At 54.0% G+C, this 27,804-nt stretch overlaps 8 protein-coding genes across 9 annotated transcripts; 4 read left to right on the top strand and 4 right to left on the bottom strand.

Moving 5' to 3' along the window:
- Nucleotides 1-417: 417 nt before the first annotated feature.
- H257_00978 (hypothetical protein) lies at nucleotides 418-7,323 on the top strand (the record flags this gene model as incomplete). The annotated part of the gene is made up of 11 exons (XM_009823941.1): nucleotides 418-1,191; nucleotides 1,255-2,838; nucleotides 2,894-3,462; nucleotides 3,608-5,432; nucleotides 5,505-5,642; nucleotides 5,702-6,026; nucleotides 6,067-6,245; nucleotides 6,304-6,391; nucleotides 6,455-6,538; nucleotides 6,606-6,808; nucleotides 6,859-7,323. 11 exons carry the CDS (start codon nucleotides 418-420, stop codon nucleotides 7,321-7,323), a joined length of 6,234 nt encoding a protein of 2,077 aa, XP_009822243.1.
- On the bottom strand, nucleotides 7,179-8,584 carry H257_00979 (hypothetical protein). Its single transcript, XM_009823942.1, has 4 exons — nucleotides 8,363-8,584; nucleotides 8,258-8,311; nucleotides 7,945-8,172; nucleotides 7,179-7,885 (listed from the first exon to the last, which is right to left on the bottom strand). The coding sequence occupies exons 1-4, from the start codon at nucleotides 8,558-8,560 to the stop codon at nucleotides 7,346-7,348; spliced, it is 1,020 nt and encodes a 339-aa protein (XP_009822244.1). The 5' UTR covers nucleotides 8,561-8,584; the 3' UTR covers nucleotides 7,179-7,345.
- Nucleotides 8,585-8,897: 313 nt separating this feature from the next.
- H257_00980 (hypothetical protein) lies at nucleotides 8,898-11,579 on the top strand. Its single transcript, XM_009823943.1, has 8 exons — nucleotides 8,898-9,146; nucleotides 9,193-9,291; nucleotides 9,346-9,721; nucleotides 9,774-9,968; nucleotides 10,015-10,336; nucleotides 10,390-10,894; nucleotides 10,948-11,254; nucleotides 11,307-11,579. Exons 1-8 carry the CDS (start codon nucleotides 8,928-8,930, stop codon nucleotides 11,525-11,527), a joined length of 2,244 nt encoding a protein of 747 aa, XP_009822245.1. The 5' UTR covers nucleotides 8,898-8,927; the 3' UTR covers nucleotides 11,528-11,579.
- Nucleotides 11,580-11,631: 52 nt separating this feature from the next.
- H257_00981 (hypothetical protein) lies at nucleotides 11,632-19,470 on the bottom strand. The gene is made up of 10 exons (XM_009823944.1): nucleotides 17,569-19,470; nucleotides 16,360-16,974; nucleotides 16,157-16,295; nucleotides 15,841-16,097; nucleotides 14,997-15,424; nucleotides 14,204-14,597; nucleotides 13,972-14,138; nucleotides 12,345-13,572; nucleotides 12,125-12,217; nucleotides 11,632-12,062 (listed from the first exon to the last, which is right to left on the bottom strand). Exons 1-10 carry the CDS (start codon nucleotides 19,411-19,413, stop codon nucleotides 11,682-11,684), a joined length of 5,547 nt encoding a protein of 1,848 aa, XP_009822246.1. The 5' UTR covers nucleotides 19,414-19,470; the 3' UTR covers nucleotides 11,632-11,681.
- Nucleotides 19,471-19,730: 260 nt separating this feature from the next.
- Nucleotides 19,731-20,020, bottom strand: H257_00982 (hypothetical protein; the record flags this gene model as incomplete). The annotated part of the gene is made up of 2 exons (XM_009823945.1): nucleotides 19,731-19,834; nucleotides 19,906-20,020. 2 exons carry the CDS (start codon nucleotides 20,018-20,020, stop codon nucleotides 19,731-19,733), a joined length of 219 nt encoding a protein of 72 aa, XP_009822247.1.
- A 1,391-nt stretch (nucleotides 20,021-21,411) lies between these two features.
- Nucleotides 21,412-23,030, top strand: H257_00983. Of its 2 annotated transcripts, XM_009823946.1 has the most exons (3): nucleotides 21,412-22,246; nucleotides 22,327-22,873; nucleotides 22,976-23,030. In XM_009823946.1, exons 1-2 carry the CDS (start codon nucleotides 21,440-21,442, stop codon nucleotides 22,852-22,854), a joined length of 1,335 nt encoding a protein of 444 aa, XP_009822248.1. In that variant the 5' UTR covers nucleotides 21,412-21,439; the 3' UTR covers nucleotides 22,855-22,873; nucleotides 22,976-23,030. The 2 variants fall into 2 exon arrangements, with proteins under 2 accessions (XP_009822248.1, XP_009822249.1); XM_009823947.1 differs by lacking the exon at nucleotides 22,976-23,030 and having other exon boundaries at nucleotides 22,327-22,908.
- Nucleotides 23,031-23,519: 489 nt separating this feature from the next.
- Nucleotides 23,520-24,797, top strand: H257_00984 (hypothetical protein; the record flags this gene model as incomplete). Its single annotated transcript, XM_009823948.1, has 3 exons — nucleotides 23,520-24,368; nucleotides 24,416-24,701; nucleotides 24,757-24,797. 3 exons carry the CDS (start codon nucleotides 23,520-23,522, stop codon nucleotides 24,795-24,797), a joined length of 1,176 nt encoding a protein of 391 aa, XP_009822250.1.
- Nucleotides 24,798-24,813: 16 nt separating this feature from the next.
- H257_00985 (hypothetical protein) lies at nucleotides 24,814-27,603 on the bottom strand. Its single transcript, XM_009823949.1, has 4 exons — nucleotides 26,949-27,603; nucleotides 26,405-26,884; nucleotides 26,239-26,328; nucleotides 24,814-26,190 (listed from the first exon to the last, which is right to left on the bottom strand). The coding sequence occupies exons 1-4, from the start codon at nucleotides 27,540-27,542 to the stop codon at nucleotides 24,934-24,936; spliced, it is 2,421 nt and encodes an 806-aa protein (XP_009822251.1). The 5' UTR covers nucleotides 27,543-27,603; the 3' UTR covers nucleotides 24,814-24,933.
- Between the last annotated feature and the right edge of the window lie 201 nt (nucleotides 27,604-27,804).

The raw sequence follows: 27,804 nt of genomic DNA on the forward strand, positions 1-27,804 counted from the left end.
CGTCATGAATGGCCGCCGCCAGTTTGACGGAATTGTTGAGAGTGGTCATTTGAGAGCTGTGCAATTACACGAACCACAATCTCGTATCCATTCAAATTGCCCATTGTCGTTCGGTTACGCTGAAACGAATTTTATCCGGATTCGAAATGCGCATTCGCGCCCACTTCAACCAAACTACATACCGCTAGCTTATACATGTACTACCGTACCGTACCTCGGACATGGTGAAACGTTTGAGCGTGCAATGAGCCTTCAAGTCATTCGTCTTCTGAGTTCCATAGTAGTGCTAACTTCATCATACCTCGAGTGATAATAAACTATCGCATTGACGCAAGTAGCGGTTTCGGCCAGAAAATCCGGATTTATTGGACAGATTCCTGGAATTTATCCGGATACACCCGGCGAAGATCGCGCGCCATGGAAGGCATGGACTTGAACTGTGCGTGGCGAAGTGCAGAGTGCGTCACGTCGCTGTATGACCGCGTTCGGGAGCTGGAACTTCGCAATGCGGAGCTGGAAGCGGAAGTCATGCAGTGGCGGGATCAAAGTCGGCAATCTCACATGACCGACGCCTCGACGTCCGTGGACCTCGCCAAGGCCATTCGGGAGCGCGACGAGTGGCGCGACCGCTTCAAGCAGCAAGACGACATATCTCGTCGCTTGCAGAAACGCGTGGATGCGATGCAGGAAGAGCACAAGGAGCAAGTGGCAAAGCTGCAGGAGCGATGTCTGTTTGACCCGAACGGGCCGAAACGCGTGCAGGTATGCGTCGCATCGCTCCAAAAGACCCTCGACAACCGTGTCCAAGAGCACGAGCTCATGCACCAACGTCTCCGGGAGACTCTCGACATCAATGCCGCCTTAACGCGTGCAAATGCCGCCATGGAGCAAGAAAGGGCATCCTTTGTCGGCGCAATTGCGCGCCACAACGCCCACCGCATGTTTACATTGTTGCATCTTCGACGAAAGGACGTGATGGTCGCGGCGTGGAGTGCATGGAGTCGAAGCACCATTCGCGTCAGCGAACGCCAGGCCCGTGAAGAAGGCATCCAGCGACTCGCACTGGTTGTCAAGCAATCCAAGCAGCAACGCCTCCAGCGACAAATCATTCGATTTACATTGCAACGAGCCAGATCCACTCGATCGCAGGTGATCAAAGCATGGGCGTTCCAAACGCTCGCGATGCGTCTGGTACGAACGATGTCACACATCCCCCATTTAAGGCCAATCCATCAGTCCTTTGACCTCTTGTAGGCCCGCCACCGTGCACTGGACTCGTATCATGCGTCATGTCGATTGATCGTGTCAAACGCGTTCGAAACGTGGCACGAACGTTCCGTACGTCGAGCGAAATGCACCAAAGTCCTCTTGCAGCTATGTGACAACCATAAACGAAGGCGCGTGCACCGGGGGTTCCATACATGGGTCCAAGCGTCTCGAACGCTCCTGATCGAGATGATTCTGTTGAAATGTGACGTTGTCGAAGCGGAAAAGGCCAATGTCGTGGCCGAACTAGAAGGTTTAAAGCAAAACCTTTCAGTGTCGTTGGCAGCCCAGCGGTCATGGGAACAAACCGTGCGCGATTTGGAAATCGAGCATGCGACGGCCGCCTCGAACCAGAACCAGATGCTGAATGAATGGACGACCCGGCTCGCAGTGATATACGAACGAGGCACTTCCCGTCGACTCCAAGGTCTCATCTTCCACGCCTGGAAACTTCGAGACGTCCATCGGCGGCACGTGCGCGCGCTCGTGGCCCATGTCCAAGCGCAGAAACTGCGGGCACTCGTCAGGCAGTGGCGGCAGTCTCTCCAAACCCGACATGCTGCCACGCCCATGCAGCACATGCAAAAGCGGCGGCACGGTCGCATCCAGCGAGAAACGTTTGCGTGGTGGGCTTCACAGACCCGCCGCGCGGCCACCCGCCGTCGCAAACTGACACATCGCCGTCAACTTCAAGCCGCAACGTCGATGCAACGGCACTGGCGGCTCTGGCGGGAGTCTGTGGCTCGTTCTGTCGAGCGTAAGGCGCGAGGGGCGTCGGCACTGCATGCATTGGCGGGTATGGTTGGTTTGCATATCCAGCAACGCTCGTTCAAGGCGTGGGAAGCCACGGTGATGGGTCTCGTGCAGCGGGATCTGCGCCTCAAATGGGTGGTCGACACGGCACTAAGCCAGTCGCGCATGCACCGGTTGGGTCATGTGCTCGCGCGGTGGAAGCGATATGCGACACTGCAACGAAAACGAACCGTGTCACTGGCATTCCAAGCCCGCCGGCGACTCGACCGTTTCCACGTATGGGCGCATTCAGTGTGGCGGATGTGGTTTGAGCAATGTGTGGTCCAGATTCACCGCCGGTCGGCGCTAGCTGAGATCGTGGGAAGGCTGCGACACCGTTGGCTACGTCGCGCTGTGTCGCGGTGGGCGGCCAACGGGCACCTTATAGCGATGCATGCCCGGTTTGAGCAAACAGTGGACGAATTGAACCGTTCGATTCGGTTGCTGCAAGAACACATACAGCACCAACAGGCTCAACATCGCTCGGAAGCGGATGCGATGGAGGTGACCATGCAGATCACCGAGGAATCGCATCAACGAGCTATGGCTATTTCTGCGACAGAGTGGTCGCAAAAGCTCCATCAAGTGCAAGTTGATTTGGAACGGACAGAGGCGCTTCGAGATGCATTGGAGGGCGCGGCGGCCGAGTGGCACGGCCACGCCGAGCTCGAACTGCTGCGAGGCCAAGCTTTGGAAATGATGCTCATGGAAAGCCAGGCGCAATGGCAACACAGTTTCGACTTGCAATCGATGCAGCACCATCGACATCACATGCTCGAGGTATGCTAAACCAGCACCGTACATACAGTAAAAACACGAGTACCTTATGTCCTAGGAAGATGCTCGGTCGGCTATCTATCGGCTAGACGACGTGGTTCGGCGCATGGCGGCTGCGTGGGACGCTGAGACACGGTTGCATAGGGACAAGTTGCTTGAAATGTCCATCGCTCACGACCAAATGCAAGCGAAAGTCGGCGCCCACGCGCTAGAGTGCCTTCTACAGCGCACGACCGTGTACTGTTTGAACCGGTGGAAAGCGTTTGTAAGCATGACCAAAGCCACCAAGGCCAAAGTGAGCCACGTCATGGCCGTGCTGCAAGCCAACCACGTCGCGCTCGTGTATGATCGATGGAAGCAGTTTCACCGCATGCATCAAGCGCGCAAGCAACTCTGCGCGAAATGGCATCACATTCATGCGAGTACCCTGGTCACGACCGCCTTTCGCGCGTGGGCGGCCAACGCTGCCGACCGGCGCAAGCTGGCGACGATGTTGCAACTGTTTGGGGTCTCCATGGTACGCAAAACGTACGAGTTTGTGTGGCGGCAATGGCATCGCACGGCCAGTGAGCGAAAGCAAGCGAGGATGCTGTGGACACGAGCGGTGGCGCACCTCTCCAAGCACTGGTAAGACATGCCAACTACATACCATATACATATCTCCCGTACACAAAGCTGGAAAGTCTTGTGGACGCTTCTTCGACTTGATGTGAATATATTACATGTTGTGTGGCTCGTTACATGTATTTTGCATCAATCTATCGACATGCAGGTACCAAGTCGGCTTGCGGCGGTGGAAGGACGTGGCGGACGCGATCGCATCGGCCAAGCGCGCGCAGTTCCGCATCGAAGCGCTCGACCACGCGACTAACACTGTCCAGCGAAAGTGGAACCACATCGTGTGCCGCCAAGTACTGGTGTGGTGGCGCGACAACGTGTCGTCGATCCGGCGGCAGCGGGAGCTGCTCAAACGATGTGCGACGAGGTTTCAGCACTTTGCTGTGGGGCAGGTGTTTGAAGTGTGGCGAAAGAACGCATGGGTGCAGCGCCGCGACCGGTTCGCGTGCGACCTGTTGGTAGGTTTGTGTCTGCGACACTGTGTCCAGTCGGCATGGGTACAATGGCGACAGCATCGGCTGGTCAGTGCCCAACTGGAAACACAAAGAATGCACGAAGCGTACCGCGTCACACAACAAGAGCTGCTGGCCGCCAAAACTGCGATAGAGTCGCTGACCAGCCACGTGGCGTCATCTCAAGCGACTACGGCCTCTCTTTGCGACACCACTAAACAGCTTAAGCTCCAATTGCAAGCGTCGAAATGCATGCACATGTTTCAATCAACCATCCGCACATCGTTTTCCGAATGGAAGCGCGTGACCGCCATCTTCAAGCAAACCAAGGGAAACGTGCGGTTGATTGTGCGGCGGATGCAGCGCCTCCACCAGGCAATGGTGCTTGACATGTGGAAGGCCTTTATCATCCGACGCCATGCCAAGGCGGGTCGAGCGGTCGCGGCAACGGCGCTCCATCGTACGTGGAGCCACCGACAGGCGTGGCGGGCGTGGGTGCTATACGTACACCAAACCAAACGTTTGCAGCAAAAGTGTCAGTGGATTGCCCAGGCTTTAGCCACCACATCCGCTCGATACGTTTGGAAAACGTGGCGGGGGTTCCAGCAGCACCAACGCCGAGCATGCGACCGGCTTGTGGCCGTGTCGATGGCGCTAGAAGGTGCCAGAACACGACGGACCTGGCTAAAATGGTGCAGCCATATCCACCTGTTGAAAGCACAAGACGAAGCGATTCGCAACAAAGCCACGCGCGTGCTACTGTATCTCAGATCGCGGACAGCGTCAACTGTGCGGCGTTCGCTTGACACGTGGCACCAGTTCGTCGCTCGACAACGAACCAAACGGTCCCATGATGTCTTGTGCAGGCGGTGGATCTGTCGCAGTATGTGGCGACGTTGGCGGTGCCGTATCGACCAGGACAGACAGTATCGCAAAGTGCTCGTCCAGTTCACGCGGCGGGTTCTGCGACACAGTTGGACGAGGTGGCAACTGGGTCTGGCGAAGTGGACAAAGCACACGTTGGAGAGTCAAATGGCCAAAGATCGAGATGAATGGGAGCGCGAGCGCGGCGAGGTTGGCCGCCGTGCCATGGCCATGGAAGAGCAAGTGCAGCAAGTGTGCGCGGAGTTGGCGGGGAAAGAGCGAGCTCTGCAAGACCTCCAAACGCACCTGCTGGCTGTGGAAATATCGCGAGATGTGAAATACCATCACCACCATGTGGTTGAAGAAAAGCTCACGACGGTGTTAACCAGTACACGTCAAGCCATGACATTGCAACTCAACTTGCGAAAGGCGTGGAGCATGTGGACAGCGTTGGTCCGTCGACGCCGCGTCACCCGCGAGCGAGCATTTGAATGGCTCGAAATCAAACAACGAGCGCAATTGGAAACGCTGTTTTCATCGTGGAAAGCACACCTTGTCGCATTTCGGCGCCGGCTGCGTCTAGAGCTCAAGTTCAAGCGGCGACGGCTGGATCAAGCTGTCGAACGGTGGCGGGTCCGTACAGCATCCCGCCTGCAACTAAAGGTTCGTCCTCCCTATATCATGCAGTACCGTGTATGGTGACCATGTTTGCCTTGTGCTTGGTGTTTCTCATAGGCGGCTGTCACAACAGTAGTGCAACATGCCAAACACAAGTACACGCGGGAGCTGGCCCTCGCGTGGCGCCACTGGCTAGTCCATGTCACACTCGACGCCCAACACATCAAGCAATGCAATGTGTTGGCGTCTACCCAAGTACGACGACCAACACTATGAATGTATAGTTACAGTCATGTATTGGCCGTCATGTGTAGAAATGTGCTGCCGACTTGCGAGCCAAGTGGGGACTGTCGCTGATAGTGTGGCGGCTGCGCTGGGTGCACGTGCGCAAGACAACATGGGGGTTCCAGAGGTGGAAATTAGCGGCCATTCAGCACGCCTGGCGCGCCAAGCTGCAGTACACTGTCGGGCAACTGGACCAAGCCCATCAGCTGCTGCTTGACGAACAAGAGGCGGTGCTAGCTCAGCGGGAACACATGGTGCTACCTCTGCGAGCTACGTGGAGGGCGTTGAGTCAAGCGAAGACGCTGGAGCAGCTCTTTGACGCCGTGGCGTCGCCCTGCTTGGCCGACACCAGTGGTAGTATGCTTCTATAGTCTAGAGTTTTGAATGTGTGTAGGCATGTTGTACTTGGTGGACCCCGTCAAGCAAGAACTGTGGTCCATCGTAAAGAAAAGCACCCAAATGGTCACGGCGCCAGTCCATGTGGGCATCGCCGGCTTTGTCGTGGGCTCGGGCGCCACCTGTCGCACACCCGCTGTCGCACAGGACACTCGGTTTCATCCCCTCGTGGATCAAGTAAGCGCTAAACCACTCTTATCGAATCAATAACAACAACTAAGCCATGTCCACCTAGTACGTCGTGAATTCGATCATGGCATCTGCGACATCGTCCGTGGTGGATCGTATTCAAATGGTGTGTGTGCCCATCGTGAGCGACGACGGTACGCCTTGCCTTGACCATTCACATGGACTTATTCACTTCGGGATATGTTTCACTTCCGTAGGCGTCGTGTGGGGTGTGGTGCAGATGGCATATCTCTATGACGCAGTCGAAGTGTTCATCGTGTGCCATGCATGTGCCTCTGCAGGTTAACCTACAAATTTCCTTACACCGTCGCTACAATGTCGTCATTGAGTAAATGGATGGGTCTGTAGTGGAATGCGTGCTGCATGATCTGCTCAAGAGCTCACGAGATGCCGTCGCCGCTCGAAGTCCATCCAAGTTGATCAAACTGTTCAAGCAGCACAAACAATGGCGCAAGTACTACTTGGATGTGGAGATTCGACTACGGCAAGCTCAGGACGAACTCAAGCAGGTCGAAGGGACGCATACCCAACACCTACAGACGCTCCAAGAGGTATTGTACGCACCCATGTCCCCCGATTTTCTGGATCCCATCTACGGTAGCATCTGCATAACGAGAGGGATGCGGCGGAAGCAACCGTCGGCCGCCTTCGAGACCAACTGCAGCAGAAAGAACTCGACCTTCAGGCGCAGATTCATGCGCTGGAGCGACAAACAGCCTCAGACCAGCGCGAGCGGAAAGCCAAAGAGGACGAGCTACATCATGTGATTTGGACGCTGCAGAACGAGCACCAACTCACGAGAGCGAGGGACTTGATCTCGTCCGCACGGCACGCCGCCACCGTCGACATCCTCCCCCCCCGACCACCCGATGACTCGTCCACCACACATGTACTTTTGGCCGAAATCCAAGCGCTGAAGAACCAACTGGTGCGAGCTGAGACGGACGCTCAGTTTTTATCGAAAACGATCCGAGTTGCCATCAAGTACCATGGAAACCTGCCTGATGTGATGGTCGCGGAAGTGAAGCGCATCGGTCGACGCCTCAAAAAAGTAACATCAGAATAGAAATCCATCGGATTCAACCATGTTATCGCTGCCTCTTTTGCAGCTGTTTGAACTGCTTTGTGTCGGCAAGACGCTGCTGGCTGGCTTGGGTAGGAGCCAAGAAGCTGCTGTTGTTGTTGTTGCTATTGGTTGCACGACGTATACCTTGGGAGCATGTGACATGGTGATTGACCGTTTGATTTCGCGCTTTCTTCGCCGCCTTCTTCTTGACGCGGTGGCTCGTCACCAATGGAATCGGCGGCGGCGGCGGCAGGCGTCCATTTGCTGGGGATCGCGCCATGCTAGTGTACTGGGGCCACCCCCCCTGCATCGGCTCATCTTCGTCGTTCAGTTGCTCATTGTTGCTGTTGTCTGAATGAAGAGTGCTAGTAGTAGTAGTAGTAGGGGTCATCCCGTGGGCCTTTAAATCGGCGATGATTTTCTTTTGCCGGTGGCGAATGGTTTCCGACAGGTCGAGCGACTGCTGAAGCGATGCGCAGTGCGCTTTGAGCTGATGGAACGACGTCTGCAACGTTGCGTAGTCGCGAAGTTTGGCGGTATGGGCGTCGACAGTTCGCCGCAGCTACGGCGACGATCGGGATCAAAAGTGACACGAAGAACAAGAAGGACAAGTAGTCGTACCTGGTCCAAATCGAAGCGAAGTTGGTCGTTGGCAATGTTGGCAGCATGCAAATCGCTTTGGAGTCGAATGAGGTTGCCCATGCGGCTGCCAGGGATCGTCGACTTGGATGGTTTCGTCGCATGTGGTTGTTGCTTCTGGGTCGTCTTTGGCTTAAAAGTGCTCGTAAGCGAACGAGATTTGACGAGCTTTGTGGGGACGGTTGCGGTACGGACGCTTCTTTGAACGTCCTAATGTCAAATGTTCATGGATGCAGGATGATGACAAGAAGTGGCCGATCATGACAAGAAGTGGCCGATCGGTGCTCGAACGTACTACAGTGGCCGGAACGTCTTTGAGTCGACTCGACAGTTTGGACATTGACGAGTGCTACATGAGTGCTTGGTGAACGAAGAGATTGGGTGCACGTGGATAGGGTACATGGGAAGCTGAGTCGTCTTTGGCCCGAGTGGACAACTTGGACACGAGTCGAGACACGTCCCCTTGCAGCTCCATGAGTCGCTTCTCCAGTGCATGTCGGTCTAGCTTCCCCGACGTCGACTTATTCAGGCTCATTTCCAAGAGCTGCTCGCTCACGCTTGCATATCGAGGTCCGTCTGGCTGCTGCAGAGTTGTCATATCGCTGCCGATCTTTCAACTAACGTAAACTCCACAGCACAACCTTTTCAGCTCCTATTTTCAACTCACCGGATAGCAAAGCGTTTCATCCGGATAACTCCGTGGCATATATATTTCACAATTCCGAGCTGTCTATCGACCTTTTGCCAGCTCACGGACCAACAACTTGCGTAGTAGCTAAACGAGGATGCTGTCCATAACGTTACGATGACGAGATGCCACTGAATGGCGGATGGACGTGGCGCATCTGAATCCTTTCATGTGCCTGAGTGTGTCTTAGGTTGCTATATGGTGCTATATGAACACTGCCTTTCTGTCGAAACGGCAGCACGCTATAAATACCCAGACGAGGACTGGTGCCGCTGCAATGTCCACGGAGCCTCTCTCCGAAGAGAGCGAGTCGGTCATCGGGCTATATCAAAAGCTCACAGGAGCTGCTAAATTCTCTGTCCTCGTCACCAAAAAGGTGCTTGTGCGGCCCCCCTTCCCCTTCCTTCACAAATTGTGCTCGGAAGCGTTTGGACACACAAACATTTTCACGCCACTACAGCTCAATCTGGGCAATCTCGTCACGCGTGACCAAAAGGTACCTCGTGTCCCTTCCACGTATTTGTAAATTCACAGGATTTCAGGCAGGTTTTCTCGTGCGAGCGTTAGCGTTTGTCACGTTCACATTGCGAGCCGTTGGAGCCGACTGTGTCTCGGTGCTGTTGTTCGTTAGCCCCGTGCAGGTTTACCTTCGCTCACCATACACAGTACATGGCTTATCCACACACCATTTGCAGGCCCTTGCCGGTCTCGAAGTGGACCGAACGCATGAATTCCTCGACCAGTTGGTCAGCGTCCATCTCCTTGACAACGCCGACGCCGCCAAGACGTTGGCTGCAGCAGAGGTTTTGCGAAAGGGGGAAAATCATCTGTATACCATGGCCATGAAGTTTCGTCGGGGGCTAACCAAGGTGCAAGCAGCAGTTCGCCTCTTTCTTTCCAACAAAGCCAGTCGTGGTCAAGCATTGACGACGCACGACCAGACCCCGGTCCCAGGCACCGAGTTCCTAAAACTGTTTGAGGGGTTTGGAACATTCAAAGGCGTCGTGCGAAGCGCTTCCAACGGCGTGTACGTCGTTTACTACGCCCAGGACGGCGACGAAGAAGAGCTGGGTACGTCTACGTTGATTAGCCATGGCGGTCGATCACATGGCTCCTTTGACAGACGAGGAAGAGATGCTCGACGTGATGCGACGTAGCCGAGACCTTGAAGCCGCTGCAAATGTAAGCGTCAAGGTCGCGCCAGCGCCACTGGCAACGACCACTGTGCCCCTTCCGAAAGCATCTGTTGCAATTAACATGGTGCCAACCAATCTATTCGAAGACCTGGAGCGCGAGTTGCCATCGCGGCAACAACGAGGTGAATATATTGGTCATTCCCCACCATCCCAACATTCCATGTATAGAGGACACTTCGATGGAGCAGTTGGAGTCAAAAAGCCATCAACCCCCTTTGAATGAATCCACCTCAGGCGAAATGCAAAGTACATTGGTGAAACGAGATGGTCTGGCCACTAGGGGAACACGCCGCCGATTGAACGAGGCGACACTTGGAGATACCCTGGACCCAATGGAGACGTTTCCCCCAAAGAGAACCCCGTCCCCCAGGCTCTCGAGTAGCAAGGAAGCAGCTACTACCACAAAGGGCGAGCCAGCATGGCGAACAAAGTTGCTCGCTCTGGTTGACCCAAACGGGGGGGTTGCGGTCGTACCAAGCCCCAGTTCCTTGTTAGTGACATTGCCTTTTGTTTCTCAGCAGCTCATATGGATCATGGATGTAGGCAACACAGTAACAGCAATCCCATGGGATTGGCTCCACCCACGCTGCCCAAAATCGCAGTGCCCGGCGGTGCTTTGAAATGGACCAAGCGATTGAAGCAGCCCAAACCAACCGACCCTTCGTCTCGAGACAGTACTACCAATAGCCACTTGACCAAACCAACCAAAAAATGTGCGTCCATGGGCACAAGGAAGTCGTCCATCGCTGCCATCATCTCGCCCAACCAACGCGCCAGTCCCCCCAAAGTGAAAGACGCAACGTCGATTTCGAAACTGCAGCCCGACGCGACTCTGTTTGAAACGTCGTACCCCCTCTCCGACGACCGCACCCACCAAACTGTCGTCTTGCGCGCCATTGTCAAGCGCATTGACAAGTACCTTCGACGGAAGCGCATGCGCGTAATCGACCTGTTTCGGTACTGCGACTTTGACCAATGTGGGCACATAACGCCTGGGGGCATGGAGGAAGTGTTAAGGCAAATGGACATCCGCCTTCCCCCCGCCGAGGTATCTCACACCACTGCCTCCCCTCCCTCCCTCTTCTAACGACCCCCATGTAGATGGAGATGTTCATGAGGCATCTCGACACCAACCAGAATGGCGTCATTGACGTCGACGAGTTTGAAAGCCTCGTGCGGGTCCATCGAAGGACAGCCGCCCGGCGCGACCAGTTGCGGCAGGAATTGCCCCATGTTCTCAAGCACGACGTTGTTGGTTCGGCTTCTCTCTGTCGCCATCATCCGCCGTCGTCGTCCGTCGTCCCGGCCTCGCTTCTTCCCCACAAGGATCAAATTCTGCACGTCACCCGCCTTCTCAATGCCGACGGCACGGGCACAGTGTCGGCCACTGCGCTCGCAAAAGCTATCGGCATGACTGGAATGTACCACCCCCTTCCTCCTCTCATGGACATGTTGTGTAGGGGGGCTCACTGTGCCCAAAATACCGTCGGATGTGGTCGAAGCGTTCGTGAACGACACGTGTCGTCCCCTTCACGGCCTCGTGTTTGTGTGCGACATCGACCGCATCCTGGCGGGGCCACCTGCCAAAGGGGCCGGTCGAAAGGACAACCGATTTCTCGATCATACATGGTTGGGCCAATTCGATGCCCAGATGGAAAAGGTGCGGGGGCTCGGGGGCTGACTAGCTACAGTACTCCTTTATTTAATACTACCATGGACAATGCATGCTACAAGTCTAGCGTCGTTGGTACTGGACAACACGGCTATATATATATGTGTGTGTGTGGGGTATATACAAAGAAAGGGTGGCGTCATTGGGTTTTATATGGGGTACACTAACTATTTTGCAATCGCGGACGAAACTTGGGGCGGTGCTCTTTACAAAACGACCGGAGGTTCCCCGCGTCGTTCATGTACATGTCGTACACGCCAAACGTTTGCCGGCCACACAGCGCGTGGAAGTGCACGTCGCATCCGTTGCGGCAGCACTTGACTTTGCTGCCCGACGCGTCGGCGCACAGCGCGCACGGCGCCGTCTTGGCCGCGTCCTCCATGCCGTCCATCGTCGCCAGCACGTTCTTGAGCCCCTTCATGCGCTCAATGTCTTCGAACTCGACGCCGCGGGACCACAGCGCACACACGACGTGCACCCATTCCTTGTCGACAGTCTCCTTGAACGCAGTTTCTTTGATCTCCAATGGACACATCAAGCACTTCTACAAGGCAGGTTTCAGCCATATATATATACTATAGTAGGTATAAATATATATATATATACCTGAGGCACCGTCTCGGCGGTCAAATGGGCTTCGCACAGGTCGCAGTACCACGGCAAGTCGCCTTCTGGCACTTTAACAATGCCATAGCAAAACTAGACATGACAGGGAAGCAAGCTCATCAATACATATATATATATATCGTCAGAAGAATGCATCGTTTTCCATCATACATATCTATCTATCTATAGATGGCAATATGATCATCAAGTACTGTTGTACCTTGTGCACCGAACACTTGCACTTTTCGCACTGTACGATCGGGTCATCGTCAAAGCCTTGGTCGCTGTAGCACACGCGGCACCACAGCTCATCCACGGGCACGCCATCGACGGTTTCCAGCGGCTTGGGCATGTTCGATCGCCGCGATGGACCCTTGGCCGTCTGTTTCTTCTTGACCAGGTGGTGATTGTCCTTGCTTCGAGAGTATTGCGGCTTGTCGTCATACTCGTCCTCGTCCGAGAAGAGCGCGTCCTCATCCGATGCGTTGTCGGCTTCGTCCGCATCCACATGCACATGGCGGTTCACTTCCTTCTTATCGCTGTGTACGCGCACAACTCGAAAGTTGCCGCTTTCGGTCGTTGCGATGGTCACGAGGATGGCGCTGGTGGGATCGGCCGACGACCGGAACTTGAGTCCCGATGTCTTTTGCTTCTTCTTGCCCTTCTTGGAACCCATACCGCCGATGCCGCCGATGCCGTCGCCGCCCGTGTCGTCTAGGAACGGATGGTACATGAGCTCGCTCTCAACTTCCTGGTTCCGTCGGCGCTTGGGGCGTTCAATCACTTCGAGCCAGTCGGTTGCGATCGTCTTGACGTTGACTTGCTTGTTTACAGGTCCGCGCACCTTGAGTTCAATCAAAATGGACAGAATCTGGTCAGCCTCGGGGTTCTTTTCGCCTTTTTGGCGGTGTTTCACCAGTTGCCGCGCAAGTTCCCGCAATGACGTCAGGAACGCCTTGATGTCTGGCAACGTGGCTTGCAGCAGCGACCCATTCTCCACCTGCGTTGTGAGCAGCTGGATCGTCTTGGGCCCGAGCACCTTGTCCCAGAACTGCGCGTCTTCAAAGTCAATGGTGGCGTCCGACGTCTCGGCCGTGAACGATGCCTTGGAGAACGACAGCGCCGCGCCCGACGACTCTTCTGTCTTTGCGCCCGTGGGGTCGTACCGGATCGTGCGACTAGAACTCAGCAGCTGGTCAATGTCGAGCTCGTTGATCTTGGCGTTCTCCGGGTCTTCTTCGTCCGAGTTCATGATGGCGTACGCCCCATATCGGATCATCATCTCGACCTTGTCCTTGTCCAACGACATGAGCGACATCATGTTGCTGTCGTCGTTCCCGTCGAAGTCCTTGCGCACGCCGCCCGTTTCAAACACGGCGTGGTGCATCCCCAGCTTTTTGCTCGCAATTTCAAACATTTGCGCTTCATAAGTCTTCTTTGTCACGAGGCTACCAAACAAGGTCATATATAGTATCATAAATCCAGTAAATACCCCTCCATAAGACCAAAAAAGACCAAGAGCGTCCTACCACCCATATATATATATATATATATCGCAATGCCCAAACGAAATGTAGTAGACGATATATATCGAGAAATATAGATATTCTGCAAAAGCCAACAAATAAATAAACAGGTTAAACAAAAACAATTCAAAACAACTAAACACGACATTCGTCACACAATTCTCTAGATGTGAAGGCAGCAATATTATTATTATATATACACCATGATTTATATATATATATATATATATAACTACTTATATATACACCATGATTTATATATATATATCCACTCATCCCATATATCAAAAGACACATTCATTCAGTAGCCGCTAGATGTACCGGAAGATGCGCACGGCTTGGGTCTGGCCAATGCGATGGCACCGCGCGATCGCTTGCAGGTCGTTCTGGGGGTTCCAATCGCTGTCATAAAGCACCACAATTGATGCTGCGATCAAGTTAATACCCACGCCACCCGCGCGCGTACTTAGCAAAAACACAAACGTGTCCTATCACAAATATATCACCATCACCCCCTCGATATAAGAACATATATATGTTGGCCTGGACGTACCGATTTGGGGTCGTTGAAGCGGTCGATGGCGGCTTGGCGGGCGTTGCCGAGCAGCGATCCATCTAGGCGTTCAAACGAGTACTGGCGCGCGTGGAAGAGGTCTTCGAGGATATCGAGCATGATCTTGAACTGCGAAAACACGAGCACTTTCTTGCCCTCGGCCTTGAACTTGACCAGCATCTTCTCGAGCAGCACCAGCTTGCCGCTCGCTTGAATCAAGACGCGGCTGCGGTCGGCTTCGTCGTACACGGCGGCCAGTTCCTTTTGCTCGACGCCGCGGATCAGAAACGGATGGTTGCAGCACTTGCGCAGTTCCATCTCGACGTTCATCAAGTTGGCCACGGCCACGCTGCTCCCTTGGTTTAAGAACGATCGGTTGCGTTCAAAGATGGCCCTACATATCGTTATAGAGTGATTTCCCTCGACATAACGACCCCAAACGGAGTAGTTGTGGATTCGATCTCATATCACAACACGTATAGAAACACTCGACAGACGTGTATTCAATCAGCTGTCATCGTCGTCAACAGCGAATTAGTGTGAGGAGATAGACCTAAATTAGTGTGCTAGCAATCAACCATTCTTACACCCAAACAACACTTGCAAAACCACGAAAACGAATTGATCGATCGATATATATATATTTGATAGTGTTGGCAATGTCAGATCATCTACAAAAGTTGTCCATATATATATATATATATAGATAGGTAGTGTTGGCAATGTCAGATCATCCACACAAGTTGTCCATATAGATATATATATATAAATATATATATATCGACAGCCGTACCGATAGTATTTCTTTTGCATGGTCGTGAGCTCCACGTCAATGATCGTTTCTTCCTTGGGCGGGATGCTCTTCTCAACATCTTCCTTGACTCGACGCAGCATGAACGGCCGCAGCTGCTCGTGCAGACTCGCCACCTGCTCGGCGCTGCTGAGGTCGCCGTACTGGTCGTAAAAGTGCTGCTGCGACGGGAACTTGTCTGGTTCGATAAAGTTGAGCAGGCACCACAGCTCAAACACCCCGTTCTGGAGCGGCGTGCCCGTCATGAGCAGGCATGAGTCCCACTTGAACGTGCGCAGGGACGCCAGCAGCTTGGCGTCGCGGTTCTTGAGCTTGTGCGCTTCGTCGATCACCACGTATCGCCAGTGGATCTCCTGCAGCAGCTCCGCGTCCGCCATCAACGTCTGGTACGACGTCACCAGCACGTTAAACTACACACAACCATACATTTTCCCATCGTCAAGATCAACCGTAAACACATATAACGTCAACGGCCCAGAATGGGCAAAATCGTTAGCCAATCAGGTGGTAGAAAGCAAGATTCGTCAGCCAATCAGATGGTAGAAACGCCGTTTCATCAACCAATCAGGAGGTAGAAACGCCGTTTCGTCAGCCAATTGGATGGTAGAAACGCCGGATCATCCACCAATCGGATGGTAGAAATGACTTTTCGTCAGCCAATCAGGAGGTAGAAACGCCGTTTCATCAACCAATCCGATAGCAGAAACGCCGTTTCATCCACCAATCGGATGGTAGAAACGCCGTTTCCTCGGCCAATCAGGTGGTCGAAACGCAATGTCGTCAGCCAATCAACATGCGATGATGGTAGATGAACCCTGGGTTTTACCTTGTACACGTTGCTGCGCTTGTAATAATCGGGCTGATTCTTGTACGTAAACTCGTGCTGGCGGATGAACGCGCGGGTCTCGGCGCCGCCCTCCGAGTCATGATACACGACGCAGTTCATGGACGTCCAGCTCTCAATCTCGCGCTTCCAGTTGCCAAGCGTCGCGAGTGGCGCCACAACCAGGAACGGCCCTCGGATGTGTTCGTGCTGGCGGAGATGCTCCAAGATGGCTGTGGCTTGCACTGTTTTGCCCAGTCCTGTACATTTATACATATTGTTGAGTCGTCCATAAATCTATCTAGCTATGTCATCGTACCCATTTCGTCGGCCAAGATGCAGTTGCGGCGATTGTACCAGCAAAACACCATCCAATTCAATCCTTCCAACTGGTACGACCGCAACGTGTTGTTGTCGTTGTACGTGGGCGAGTCTTGGTACTTTGCCCATGCCGAGGCCTATGAATCCCAAATCTCAACTTCCCCAACGACCAAACATTGGGAAAAAGTCCCTAGTACGTACATGCGGGCGGACGTCTTCAAACATGGCACGTGGGGCATTCTCCAGCAGCGGCGGGTGGTTATACCGCTGAAACGTGGCGATCTTGCGGTCATCCGTGACTTGGTCTGCCCACTCCCACGAGCACTCTGCGTAGCTCAGGTCCCTCCACTTGATCAGGTACTTGATCCCTCGCTTGAGTTCATTCGGCACGACCACCTCCTCCGCCGACGCCATGTCTAGGATTCGGTCCACCTCGACATATGCCGGAGAAAAGTACTGCGTCGTGTCCTCGGACCGATCGCTTGGGTTCATGCGCGCCACTTCGACATCCCGCACGTGCTTTTGCATGTACCGGCGCATCCGCATCACGGCGCCCTTGCCATGGCGCTCAATGTCGAGCGTGGATAACCACGTTACGTGCAAGTACGAGAAATGCTTCCACTTCATCAGGAACTCCATGCCCATATCTGGCTCGACGAAGCGCACCGCGATGATCTTGTCCATCTGCGGCCCCTTGGCTTGCTGTTGCTGGGGAGATGATTCCTTGGGCTTTTCCTCGTCGCCGTCGATCTCGGCCACTTCGCTGTACCGTTTCTTCTCCTTGCCTTGGTTCCGACTCGATCGACGCACGTTTTCCTAAGCACGGTTGATTCATACATGCAGAGTTTGGTCGTGGTTATAAAAGTACTTATGGTGGACCATTCCGACCAACATCAATCTCACTTTGACTTCAAATAGTGTGTGTGTGATATGCTTCCAAGCCACACAACGTCGATTGACATATTATACAACGAGTCCGTAGCATCCACCATAATTAGTGTGTGATTTCAAAAATAGTGTGACAACCTGTCGATTTTGGTCGTGGTTATATTGATGGTAGCAGACCATTCCAACCAACATCAATCTCACTTTGACTTCAAATAGTGTGTGATATGCTTCCAAGCCACACAACGTTGATTGACATATTAAACAACGAGTCCGTAGCATCCACCATAATTAGTGTGTGATCTCAAAAATAGTGTGACCACGACAACGTTTTCCATACAAATCTTGCGTACAAAGTCACAAAATCCAAGAGTCGTGCGTTACGTCAAATAGTGTGATTCCAAACAATCCCACCAACACAACATTGTACGTACAAATAACTATTCAACGAATCCATTCAATTTGGCCAATCACACACTATACTTAGTATCCATATTGTACGGTATAAACACCAGTGAATCGTACCGGTTCTGGCTTGTCGCCCACGACGGTGTCGTCGCCTTCGTCGTCGCCGTCTTTGAACTCTCCGTCGTCTTCTTCGTCTGACACGGCGCCTCGTCCCCGTCCGCGGCTGCCTCTGCCCCCTCTGCCGCCGCGTCCGCTGCCGTACTTCATGCGCTTGCTCTTGGGCGCCGAGTCGTTGAACGTTTTCTTGCGCGATCGTTCCTTGGGCGCCGTGTTGAACTCGAGCGACCCGCCGGCGCCGCGGACCGCCACCCGGAGCAGGTCCGTCGGGATGCCGCTGCCACTCGTGCTAAACTTGAAGACCATGATCTGCGCTCGAAGTTGCTCCTTCTGTTCCACCGTGAACATGGCGTGGAGAACTGGACCACGCGGGCGCGTCGGCTTCATTTGCTGCTGCTGTTGCTGCATGTGATGCTGCTGCTGCTGTTGATGATGATGATGGTGCATCAAGTGTTGCTGCTGTTGTTGCTGTTGCATGTGCATCATGTGGTGCTGCTGCTGCTGATACGGGTGGCTGGCCTGTCGCGTAGCCGGATGCATGTACTTCAACGCTTGCTGGCCGTACGTTTGCATCAGGTACGTGTTGTACGTTTGGGCAGCCAAGTACTCGGTCGTGAACTCGCCCAGGCGCTGCAGTTGCGTATCCCCTTGATGGGTCTTGACTTCAGCTGCCCACTGGTTGGGGCCGAGGTACCGCACGCCCATAAACAGCTCGCCAATCTGGTACACCTTGCCCGACGACCCCGTGCCGGTCAACGGGGGGATCGCAGGGAGCGGCTGATACACTGACTGCTGCTGCTGTTGCTGTTGGGATGATTGTTGTTGTTGTTGGGGCGGCGGTGGCTGGGGCGGCTGCGGGGATCGGCGGAAGCGGAGTTTCGCAGGCAGGTCGCTCTTGAGGTGCGGCACGACCTTCTTGAAGTCGTCGGCGCACTGCAGCATGATGCCGTCGACGCACACGAGGTCGTCGCCGACTTGGATCATGCCGCAGGCCTCGGCGGGCCCCACAACGCCCGGCAGCGGCTGCCGGAACCCGAGCACCGATACGCTGCCCATCTTGATGCCCATGTTCATGCACAGTCCGTGCTCGCCCTTTTGAAGGACGACTTCAAACTCGTACGTGGATGGGAACCCAGGAGACGTGGTCGTGACGGGGGTGATGCGCGACGGAAGGGTCGACTGCGGCGGGGCGGCCGCGGCGGCCGGGGTGGACATGATGCTGTTCAACTTCATCGGGTCCTGGGCACCGTACGCGTGTTGCTGCGTCATCGGGGATGCGTACCCCTGAGATTGCAAGTGGTGCTGCTGATGGTGTTGTTGCTGGTGGTGCTGGTACAAGTGCGGGATCAGGTGATCCGTGGAACCGCCACCAAGCGGCATGGGACTTCGCAGGGGTAGCCCGCTTTGCTGGTGATGGTGCTGCCCGGCCATGTTGTGTTGCTGCTGACCCATTCCACCAACGTGGTTGTTCATCACCATGCCCATCGACATGGGGTTGTTGGCGTTCGTCCCGTATGGCATCGACATTTGCTGCATCTGCGGAAACTGCGTCTGGATATGCAGGCTTTGACCCATCCCAGGCATCTGCTGATGGATCGACGAAGCTGCCGCCGCGTGGGGGTTGCTCAAGTCCAAGCTCTGCATCGATGGAAGCGACGTCTCGGACGGGGTATTCCAGTTGAACGACGAAGGGCGCAGTTGATTGATCGTGTTTGGCTCCATGATGGGATCCTGGCTGGGAAATGAACTCATGATGTTGTTGGACGCAGGTATGGAGTTGTAGCTGTTCTGACGTCCTCCGTGGTCGAAGGATGACCCCGCCTGCTGCTGCTGCTGGGGGTCCATCACTCGAGGTTTGCCGCTGGTCACCGCGTTTCGGCCAAGAATTTTAATACTTTGATCTGTCGAGGCGAGAATTTTAACGGGAAATTCAAACCGAACGTCATTTTATTACGACCCCCGTCGCTCCGAATAAAAATACAGCATAGTGCATAGTGTAGTTGTATAATATTATTCACCTTTCAAGAATTCGACAACCAGATTAAACAATTACGGGTCGTTTTATATTATTGTTTTCAAGGCGGGGACTTCCGACCAGCCACAAGGTGTACGATTGCCGGACGACCACGTATACAAAGATCAAGCTTAACTTACCTTCCCGCTTATTCGGTTGGTTTGCAGCGCCAACGCGGCGGCCGCGTGAACTGGCCATACATCCATGCGCCCAAGAAGCCTTCGGTCGTTTCGACGAGCTTAATGACGTCCCCTGTGTCGTGATATCAACATGGTAGCTCTACGCATGCCCTTTCCTATCGGATATTGCGTTCTGATGCAAACCAGATCGAACGAGCTGCATGAGATGAAGCAGGTGCAGCGCGTGAATGGTGTCACCCAGAATTTGAATCGAGAGATTTTGGAGGGAACTTTGAATGAGCTTGCGCAAAGCATTCATTATGGCGGACGATGATACATATCGTCACCGCGAAGTACGGAAGACGGTGGTGACAGTGGTTTGGGAAGCTTAACCAGTAGCCACGGGGCTGCATGTTGTGAGGCATGCATGTCTTGCAAGAAATGCCAACCCTCGCGTGCACTGAGAGTACATGAAGGTATAGATGTACACTGCCCAATGGACAGTTCCTTGACGGAAATAAGCATGCTAGCTGGCGTGTATCGCTGTGGTGGTGGTGAAACGCTGGATCTGTCGACACGAATGTATCGATAGGTACAGTACTCGGTAGTACTTTTTAGTAGGGTGGTTGGTCGTGTCACAGGCACTTGGGTTCAGTTTCACGCACGAATGTATGGCCTGGATTCGCTGATGGAGTGTTGTGGGGTGTACGAACCGTGTACCTACACTTTTTATCCGTGAAAATGAAGCCAACATTCATTGGAAGGATCAGATGATAGGTGGTTGGAGTCTTATTCAGCCTGGCTGACAGGATTCCTTGTCGTCACTGAGGTAGCTCTTGATCTATGTCACAGTAACTTAGGATGTCTATTCACGACAGGTCAACCTGTACCGTTCACGTTCAAGGAGAAATGGTAATGAACCAATTCAGAGCGGTGTAACATGCACTTCTCGATGCGTCATCGGCACCAATTTCCTGATACCTTTTGCATGTCAACTTTGGATCCATATAAACATAATGGCACAGTGAGACGTGCTTTTTCGCTCTTGATGGCAGCAGGCTGAACATGGACATGTTTGCTATCTATGAATATGGGTTCATATGAGTCACTTTGCCGATTACAATTTCAGTCGGACATACTTGACATTTGTATTCGACTTAACGGAAACTTATTTTGTCCGAATACACAAGTATATGTTCGGACATACTTGTGTATTGTATCCACCCGCATAAGAACGATCAGCTTTACAATAGCAAACGACCATCCGCCCTAAAATTGCGAGGTCGCGTGTATAATTTTGTGCAGGGGGTGCCTGGCGAGGAGTGAGCCCCAATCATGCACTTCACCAAATGTCCAATCGATTCCTCTCGTCGGGAAAAGCGGCAGGTTGGCCGTGCCGCTAAATGCACCCGGACAAGGCCTGTGGTACACTTTACAGCTATTCGCATTTAATGCGTAAATATCCACTTAAGTGCGTGTCCAAGTCGTTATGGTATTATCGTACTTCGAAGTACATTATTTGCCGCTCCTTCGAGTATTACTGTAAATACTTCGAAGTATTAGGATTACTTCGAAGTACTAGTACTTACAGTTAGTAGGTGTCATGACTATGACAAATAGTCATATACTGCAATTGGATTGGCTATAAAGCTTCGTATCCGGAACCGAAAGCATGTCAAACCCCAGTGGCCAATCACAATTGACTGTGTGTTGCGTTCAGACTTGGACATCCAACCCGATGACCTGGCACGATGGTACCTTGGTACTCTGCCTTGGGCTGTTGATGGGATGCTCCTCCTTCGTTCATGCACATTCTCGCATCGATCTGCCATTGTTTCGCCGCTCGTTGTCCAACGACGTGAGCTCCGTGAACCTCGTGAACAAGAAGTCTACGCAGTACTTTGCGCCGGTGACAATGGATGGCAAGAAGTTCAACGTGTTGGTTGACACGGGATCGTCGGATCTGTGGTTTGCCTGTGACGCCATATCACCGTCCAAGTGCTCGAACGGCACTTGCCCTGCCACTTCACGAACAATCCAGTACGGATCGGGGTCTGTATGCGTCGAACAAAGCAACGGAAAGTTCGGTCTCGGCTCGTTGGTGGTGCCCAATGCGATCTACGGAGTTGGCATCAAGTCCAATGTATTGGTGGATGGCAACCAAGGCATCCTCGGCCTGTCGTTTCCGTCCATCTCTGTGTTCTCCAAGCAGCGAGCAGGGGTGGTGGCCGCCAACTCAACCAAGCAGTACCCAATCCAATTCCTCGATCGTTTCAGCATGTTCCTCACGTCCTCCGAAGGTGAGGCTGGATCCACGCTCATCTTGAACGGCGAGGACAGCCAGCGCATTGCAAAAGACAAACTCGTGGGGTACAAGATCCCCCTCAATGAAACAAGTCACTGGACTATCCAACTCCGGTCACTCGACGTCGAGAACGACCCCCACCGTAACTTTTCGCAGCCGTGTTCCATGTCTGGATCGTGCTTGGCGATCGTCGACTCCGGCACGACCTTCCTCTCCATGCCATCGCTCCTCTTTAAACAGGTATGCATACCTTCTTCCATCATCGTCAATTCCCTACTCGTCGGCATCGAACAAATATAAATCGACGTGCATGACGCTAGTTTGCAATCGCCTACCTCAAACCTGGCACCCCGCAAGGCTGCGCCTTCAACATTCAGCTGCAGTACTACATTTGCCCCAAGGACACTGCGCTGCCTAAACTTACACTCGGACTGGGCGAAACTGCGTCGTTCGTGCTTAACCCGTGGGACTACTCGTGGGTGCACTCCGAGACGGAAATCGCCGTGCAGATCCAGAGGAACCCGGCCAGGGGTAGCCTCGCCGACCGATGGATCCTCGGCGACACGTTCCTCAAAGTGTACTACACTACGTACCACGTCACAGACCAAGCCGTGACGTTCTACTGCAAAAATGGCGGCGTCTGTGCCGGCGGCCCCAACCTCCTAGATTTTGATCGAAAGAAGCCGACGTGGGCACTGGGGCTGATGATTGGCGGCGGATGTGTGGTCGGCATCACTGTCATTGGCAGTCTCGGGTACCTCATCCACCGCCGACGACTCGCCCGCCGCCAGCGACCTGAAACGGAACCCACTACGTACGCAGGAGTTGTCGAACGGCCGTTGCCTTGACTCCACGCTTGAGTTTGAAGTAAACATATATATATATATATATTGTACAGGGCGTTTGTTTATTTCAATCTCATAGTGACATGCTAGTGTGTGTTCAAGCTAAATGTGGTATTTTCCGTAGATAGTACGAAGGTGTAGCGGCGAACACTGGACGGTGGAATCCCTTTTGAACTCATTACTACTCATTAGTAAGAGCATCTCCAACGGTGTTTTTACTTCTATTTCAATTTGAAGTTACGGATATAGAATAGAAACTCTTGCACTATCCGGAGGGTTTGTTGCTATTTCACGCGAGAATAGAAATTCTGCGGGGCATAATTTACTGTTAATTAAAAACAAATCCGGATAGTGCCAAATTAGGAACCGTAAAAACGAAGTTTTACTTTAACCACGTTAGAATTTACTACCATTGGAGATGCTCTAAGTATCAAAGATGGCAAAATACCGGCAATTTGATTGGTCAAAAGGTTTATTCGATAATTTCATTGGCTACTTCGGCTGTAAAAAGCATGAGTACAGTACGATATATTCCCAGTAACGTTATGGTGTATTTCTAGGTGTATTGTACCTCAATCAGATGTTATCCGGATAGTTTCCCAAAGGTCATTTCATGGCCTCTGCCAGAAGAATGCGACCAGCGTTGTCAGTAGATCCTTCTTATGTGTATGTCGTGGATCGTTTGGCTGCTCCTGCCACGAGTATCTGGATATTATGCGCATGAAGGTGCGGTGGAACTTCCTTTGCTGCGGCGTACACCGCCACCGACGACACTGCCGTCGCTGAGAGGTGTACAGGACAACACATTGGCCTTGACAAATCGGCTCGGCACGCAATACCTGGTCCCCATTCGCCTCAACGACGACATCTTCCACGTACAAGTCGACACTGGGTCTGCTGACTTGTGGGTGGGTTGTGAGTTCGTCGATAGCCCAAGCCATTGCTCCCCTCCCGTCGGTGCATGCAGCAACACGTCGTCGACGGAGCTGGTGTACGGCAGCGGTCGCGTCTGTCTCGACGCCCACCGCGGTGCGTTTCAACTGGGGTCGTTGGCGATCCCACAAGTCAGCTACAGTATTGGCAAGAGCGCTCTTCTGACGGACGGCAGCCAAGGCATCCTTGGTCTTGCCTTTCCCCGCATATCTCCGTTCGTTAATCACAGCAATGCCTCCTTTCCCATGCATCACCTGGACTCGTTTAGCCTGACGCTAAGCTCTGGCGTCAACTCGGCCGGGTCTAAACTTATCCTGAACGGCGTAGACCACAGCCGAATTGCGTCGCATGGCTTGATCGGGGTCACGTTGCCCTTGATCGAAGCCGCGCATTGGACTGTCTCGATGGACGACATGGTGGTGGACGGCCAACCTTGGTCGGTCTGCGGGGCTCTTTGGCCTTGCAAAGCCATCGTCGACTCTGGCACGACCTTCCTCTCCATGCCACCAAGCGTGTTTGATCAGTTTGCAGCTACCTACTTGGCACCCCATGGCTGCACCATGGCCCCGTCCGACGCGTATTTCGTCTGCCCCCACACCGCTATGAAGCCTGCCCCCACACCGCTATGAAGCACTTGCCAACGCTACGCCTCGTGCTCCACCGTCGCCCCTTTTCCTTGCAACGGTCCGATTACACGTGGCAGCTCTCGCCCAAGTCTTTTCTGGTCCAATTGCAACCAAGTGCGGTAGCCCATACATGGGTATTAGGCGACACGTTTCTCAAGGTGTACCCGATCACGTTTCATGTTCGAGCGAGAGCCCTCACGATTTACTGCGCGCATGGCCGTTGCCGCGGCGGACCTGCCGTGCCTTGGGAAGTGGATCAACTGCCCCAGATTGGTGAGTCCAATGTCCTTGGTACTACTAGTAGTACATCACACCCATCGCAAGGTTATTTGTAGTGGTCTTGAAGGTACTACTGCTGCTGTCATGTGCCGCCGTCGCAGTGGGTAGTACCGTTGTCACTGTCTATTACGTTTTGCCCATCCATACACGTACATGCTAATCCAACGGCGGCATAGATAGAAACCATACCAGCATATACCATACTGTACTCGTCGTCGTTGATTCCCTCCACTTAGTAAAATATTTAACACTTGATTCGTCGTCTACTCTGGCCAAGCCACAGGTTGGCCACTTGCAAGTGGTTCAGCGGGGCGTGGGCAGGACAGCCCTTCCTTTCCCACACCTTTCTTCGACGCCGTTGCAAGTGCCGAATCATCACGCGAGTCGTCCCAACTTCGCTGGTCGCAGCAACATACGTGTGCATTCTGTGGTCGTCAGTACTTCGAGTCACGGCGCCGTACTCGACCAGCGTCGCCAACGCCTGCTTGACACTCTCAGCGGACCTGGCTTCGGCAAACTCTGTCGGGTAGCTCCTCACCCGGCGCACGACGTCTAGTTCTGTCAGTGGCTCCGTCGGCAACGAGACCGCCGAGGCGACCGCGTCCAGCGCACTTAGGAACGGATTCAGCAACGACGTGAGGAAACCAACGTGCGGCGACGCCTGCCACCGGTGCACTTCGATGCCCAGGGGTCGATCCGGATGCTCATGGACAAACGGCAACTCCTTGCACAGCCCGACGACTTCGTGGGTCCAGTCCACGGACGCATGGGGGCATAGGCGGGCACAGTACGCCCACAGCTTGCGGGCGTCGGCGACGATGGCGGACACGCTCAGGCTCGCGCCATGCTCGAGCCGACTCGACACGACGCTGGCCAACGTTGCGCGGGGTAAGAACACGTGTAGCAGGTGGTTGCGGTAGAACGCCAGCGTCAGGACGCGGACGGCGTCGTCCTCCGCGAGAGGGGGATGCACCAGGCGTCCGTCGCTCGAGGTGGGGACTTGAAGCACCGATACCGCGTGGGCGACGAGGTCCGCCGTGGACTCGAAGGGCGCGACGACGGCGCCGCGGCTGCGCACAAGTGCCACGAGCCACGCGACGTCGTCCTCGAGCTGGTCCCGGGTCAGGACGATGTGGTGGCGCTTCCAGAGGAGGACGGCGGCCACGAGCGCCGACGCCGTGACGGTCGATGCCGCCTGCATGCCCCGCGCCACCCGCGCCGCGAAGGCGTCCAGGCCAAAGTGCTCGATGTGGTGCTGCATCGGCAGCGGACTACCCAAGCGAATGTATGCGTTGCCACATCGACCCAACGACGCGAGAGACTTGACGAGGCTCCAAATCGATTCTTTTTGCTTGGGTTGGCCGAGCAGTTGGCCGGCGTAGTCGGGCACTTCGAGCACGCGATCGTAGTCGATGGAGAGAGGCACCACGAGGATGTCTTGCGTGGGACGACAAGCTAAAAACGACGCCATCATGTGGAAAAATCCCACTTTGGGCTTCATCTACACGTGTTTGATGAGCAAGGATATGGGAAGTTTCCTTATATATACCACTCGGCCATGGCGAGAGCGCCCGCCTTCGACAAACACTTCGATGGGGGACCCATCTTGCAGCAACTCGTGAACGTACGACGTTAATATCTACGACGACAGACATCCCCAAATGGGGAAAGATCCCAACAGTTATGGTAAGGAACGAAGTGGAGGGGGTACATACCTCCTTGTACAACCCGTCGCCGTGGTAACTCCGTCGAATGAAGAAGCTGCCATTGGCTCGAAGGTACGATCCCACAAGCGGAAGGTTGAGGTTGATGCCTGCTGCGATACGGGGCAGAGGCAGGCCGTACGCAAAGCAAACATAACTCACGAGGAGGTAGTCGAGATGGGACTTGTGCGTGGGGGCTAGCACGAGGCTGACGTTGGGCCCGACGGACGCGACAAGGGCTTGGATGGCATCCACAGACGCCATGTCAATAAAGACCCCGTCAAACAGCACGCGCCACAGCTTGGAGAGCAGCCACCCGAGCGATTGAATCGCCGACATGGACATTTCTGACCGCAGGAGCCAAAAGACCTTGCGGACTTTTGCTGTCAAACCGTCCAGTGAGTCGCTCCAGGTGGGGTGGGTAGGGTACAGAGACTGAATATGATCGGTGATAGCGGCCAAGTGCTTGGTGCTGGGCGACCCAGCGTTCATCTAGATGGACGACGACGGATAGTTTAATGGGCAAGGATTGAGAGGTGGTGGCGGTGGCTAGTACCTGTCGGATGTGAGGAAGGATGGGCCCGCCGCGAAAAATGAAGAACAGGTCCGAGAACAATGGCCCGAGGGCGCGCAAGTAGAACGCCGCGCGCTTGGGGGGCTGCTTGTGAATGGACAGACGCTCCTCCGTCGAGCATAACAACCACGCTTCGCTCATCATGTTGACAAAGTCGTCATGCAACAAGCGGCCTTTGTCCTTCGTGGGCAACTCCATCTCGTATGGGCTGCCGCGGAGTAGGAGCAGTTCTTGCATGGCCGACGACAGCGGGGGCATGTGCTGGACGGCTGTGTTAGCGAGGATGTCTACTTTTGCGGACGGATTGCTGTCCTCAAGAGTGATGAAGTGCTGCTTTTCTCGAGCGTGAAGGGGAGTCGCCGAAAAGAATGACGCAGCCAGGAGGGCCGAGGTCAATGCCAACGTGTCGTTGGTGACTTTGAATTTCTTGGACGAACCGACTCGTGCTTGGCACCGCAGTAAGTGCTTGCGGTAAAAGCCTTGGATTCGCTTTGCGGCAGCCACACGGCGTCCTTCTAGCTTTCCCACCTTCCACGACTTCATCCTCGTCATGAGGTCTTTGCGTGGAGGCTCCATCTCGAGCTTGAACGATGCCAAATGTGACCGGTCGTTCGGCGTTGATGGAGTTCGCTGATTTTGTCCGGATAATGTTGGAACGCACATTTTCGTTGGTGGATGGCGACGCGGATAGGGTTAACCTTTAAATAGTAATCACACTAATAGACCTCTTGACCAATTACAAATTTCCAACCCCCATCGAATCGAATCTCGCCGCCAAATCGAATCACGAATCGACGCTATTGGCTAATCCAATATTGAGTGGATTTGATTGGCTCTT

This window comes from Aphanomyces astaci (assembly GCF_000520075.1).
Source record: "Aphanomyces astaci strain APO3 unplaced genomic scaffold supercont1.2, whole genome shotgun sequence".
Classification (NCBI taxonomy): Eukaryota; Oomycota; class Saprolegniomycetes; order Saprolegniales; family Verrucalvaceae; genus Aphanomyces; species Aphanomyces astaci.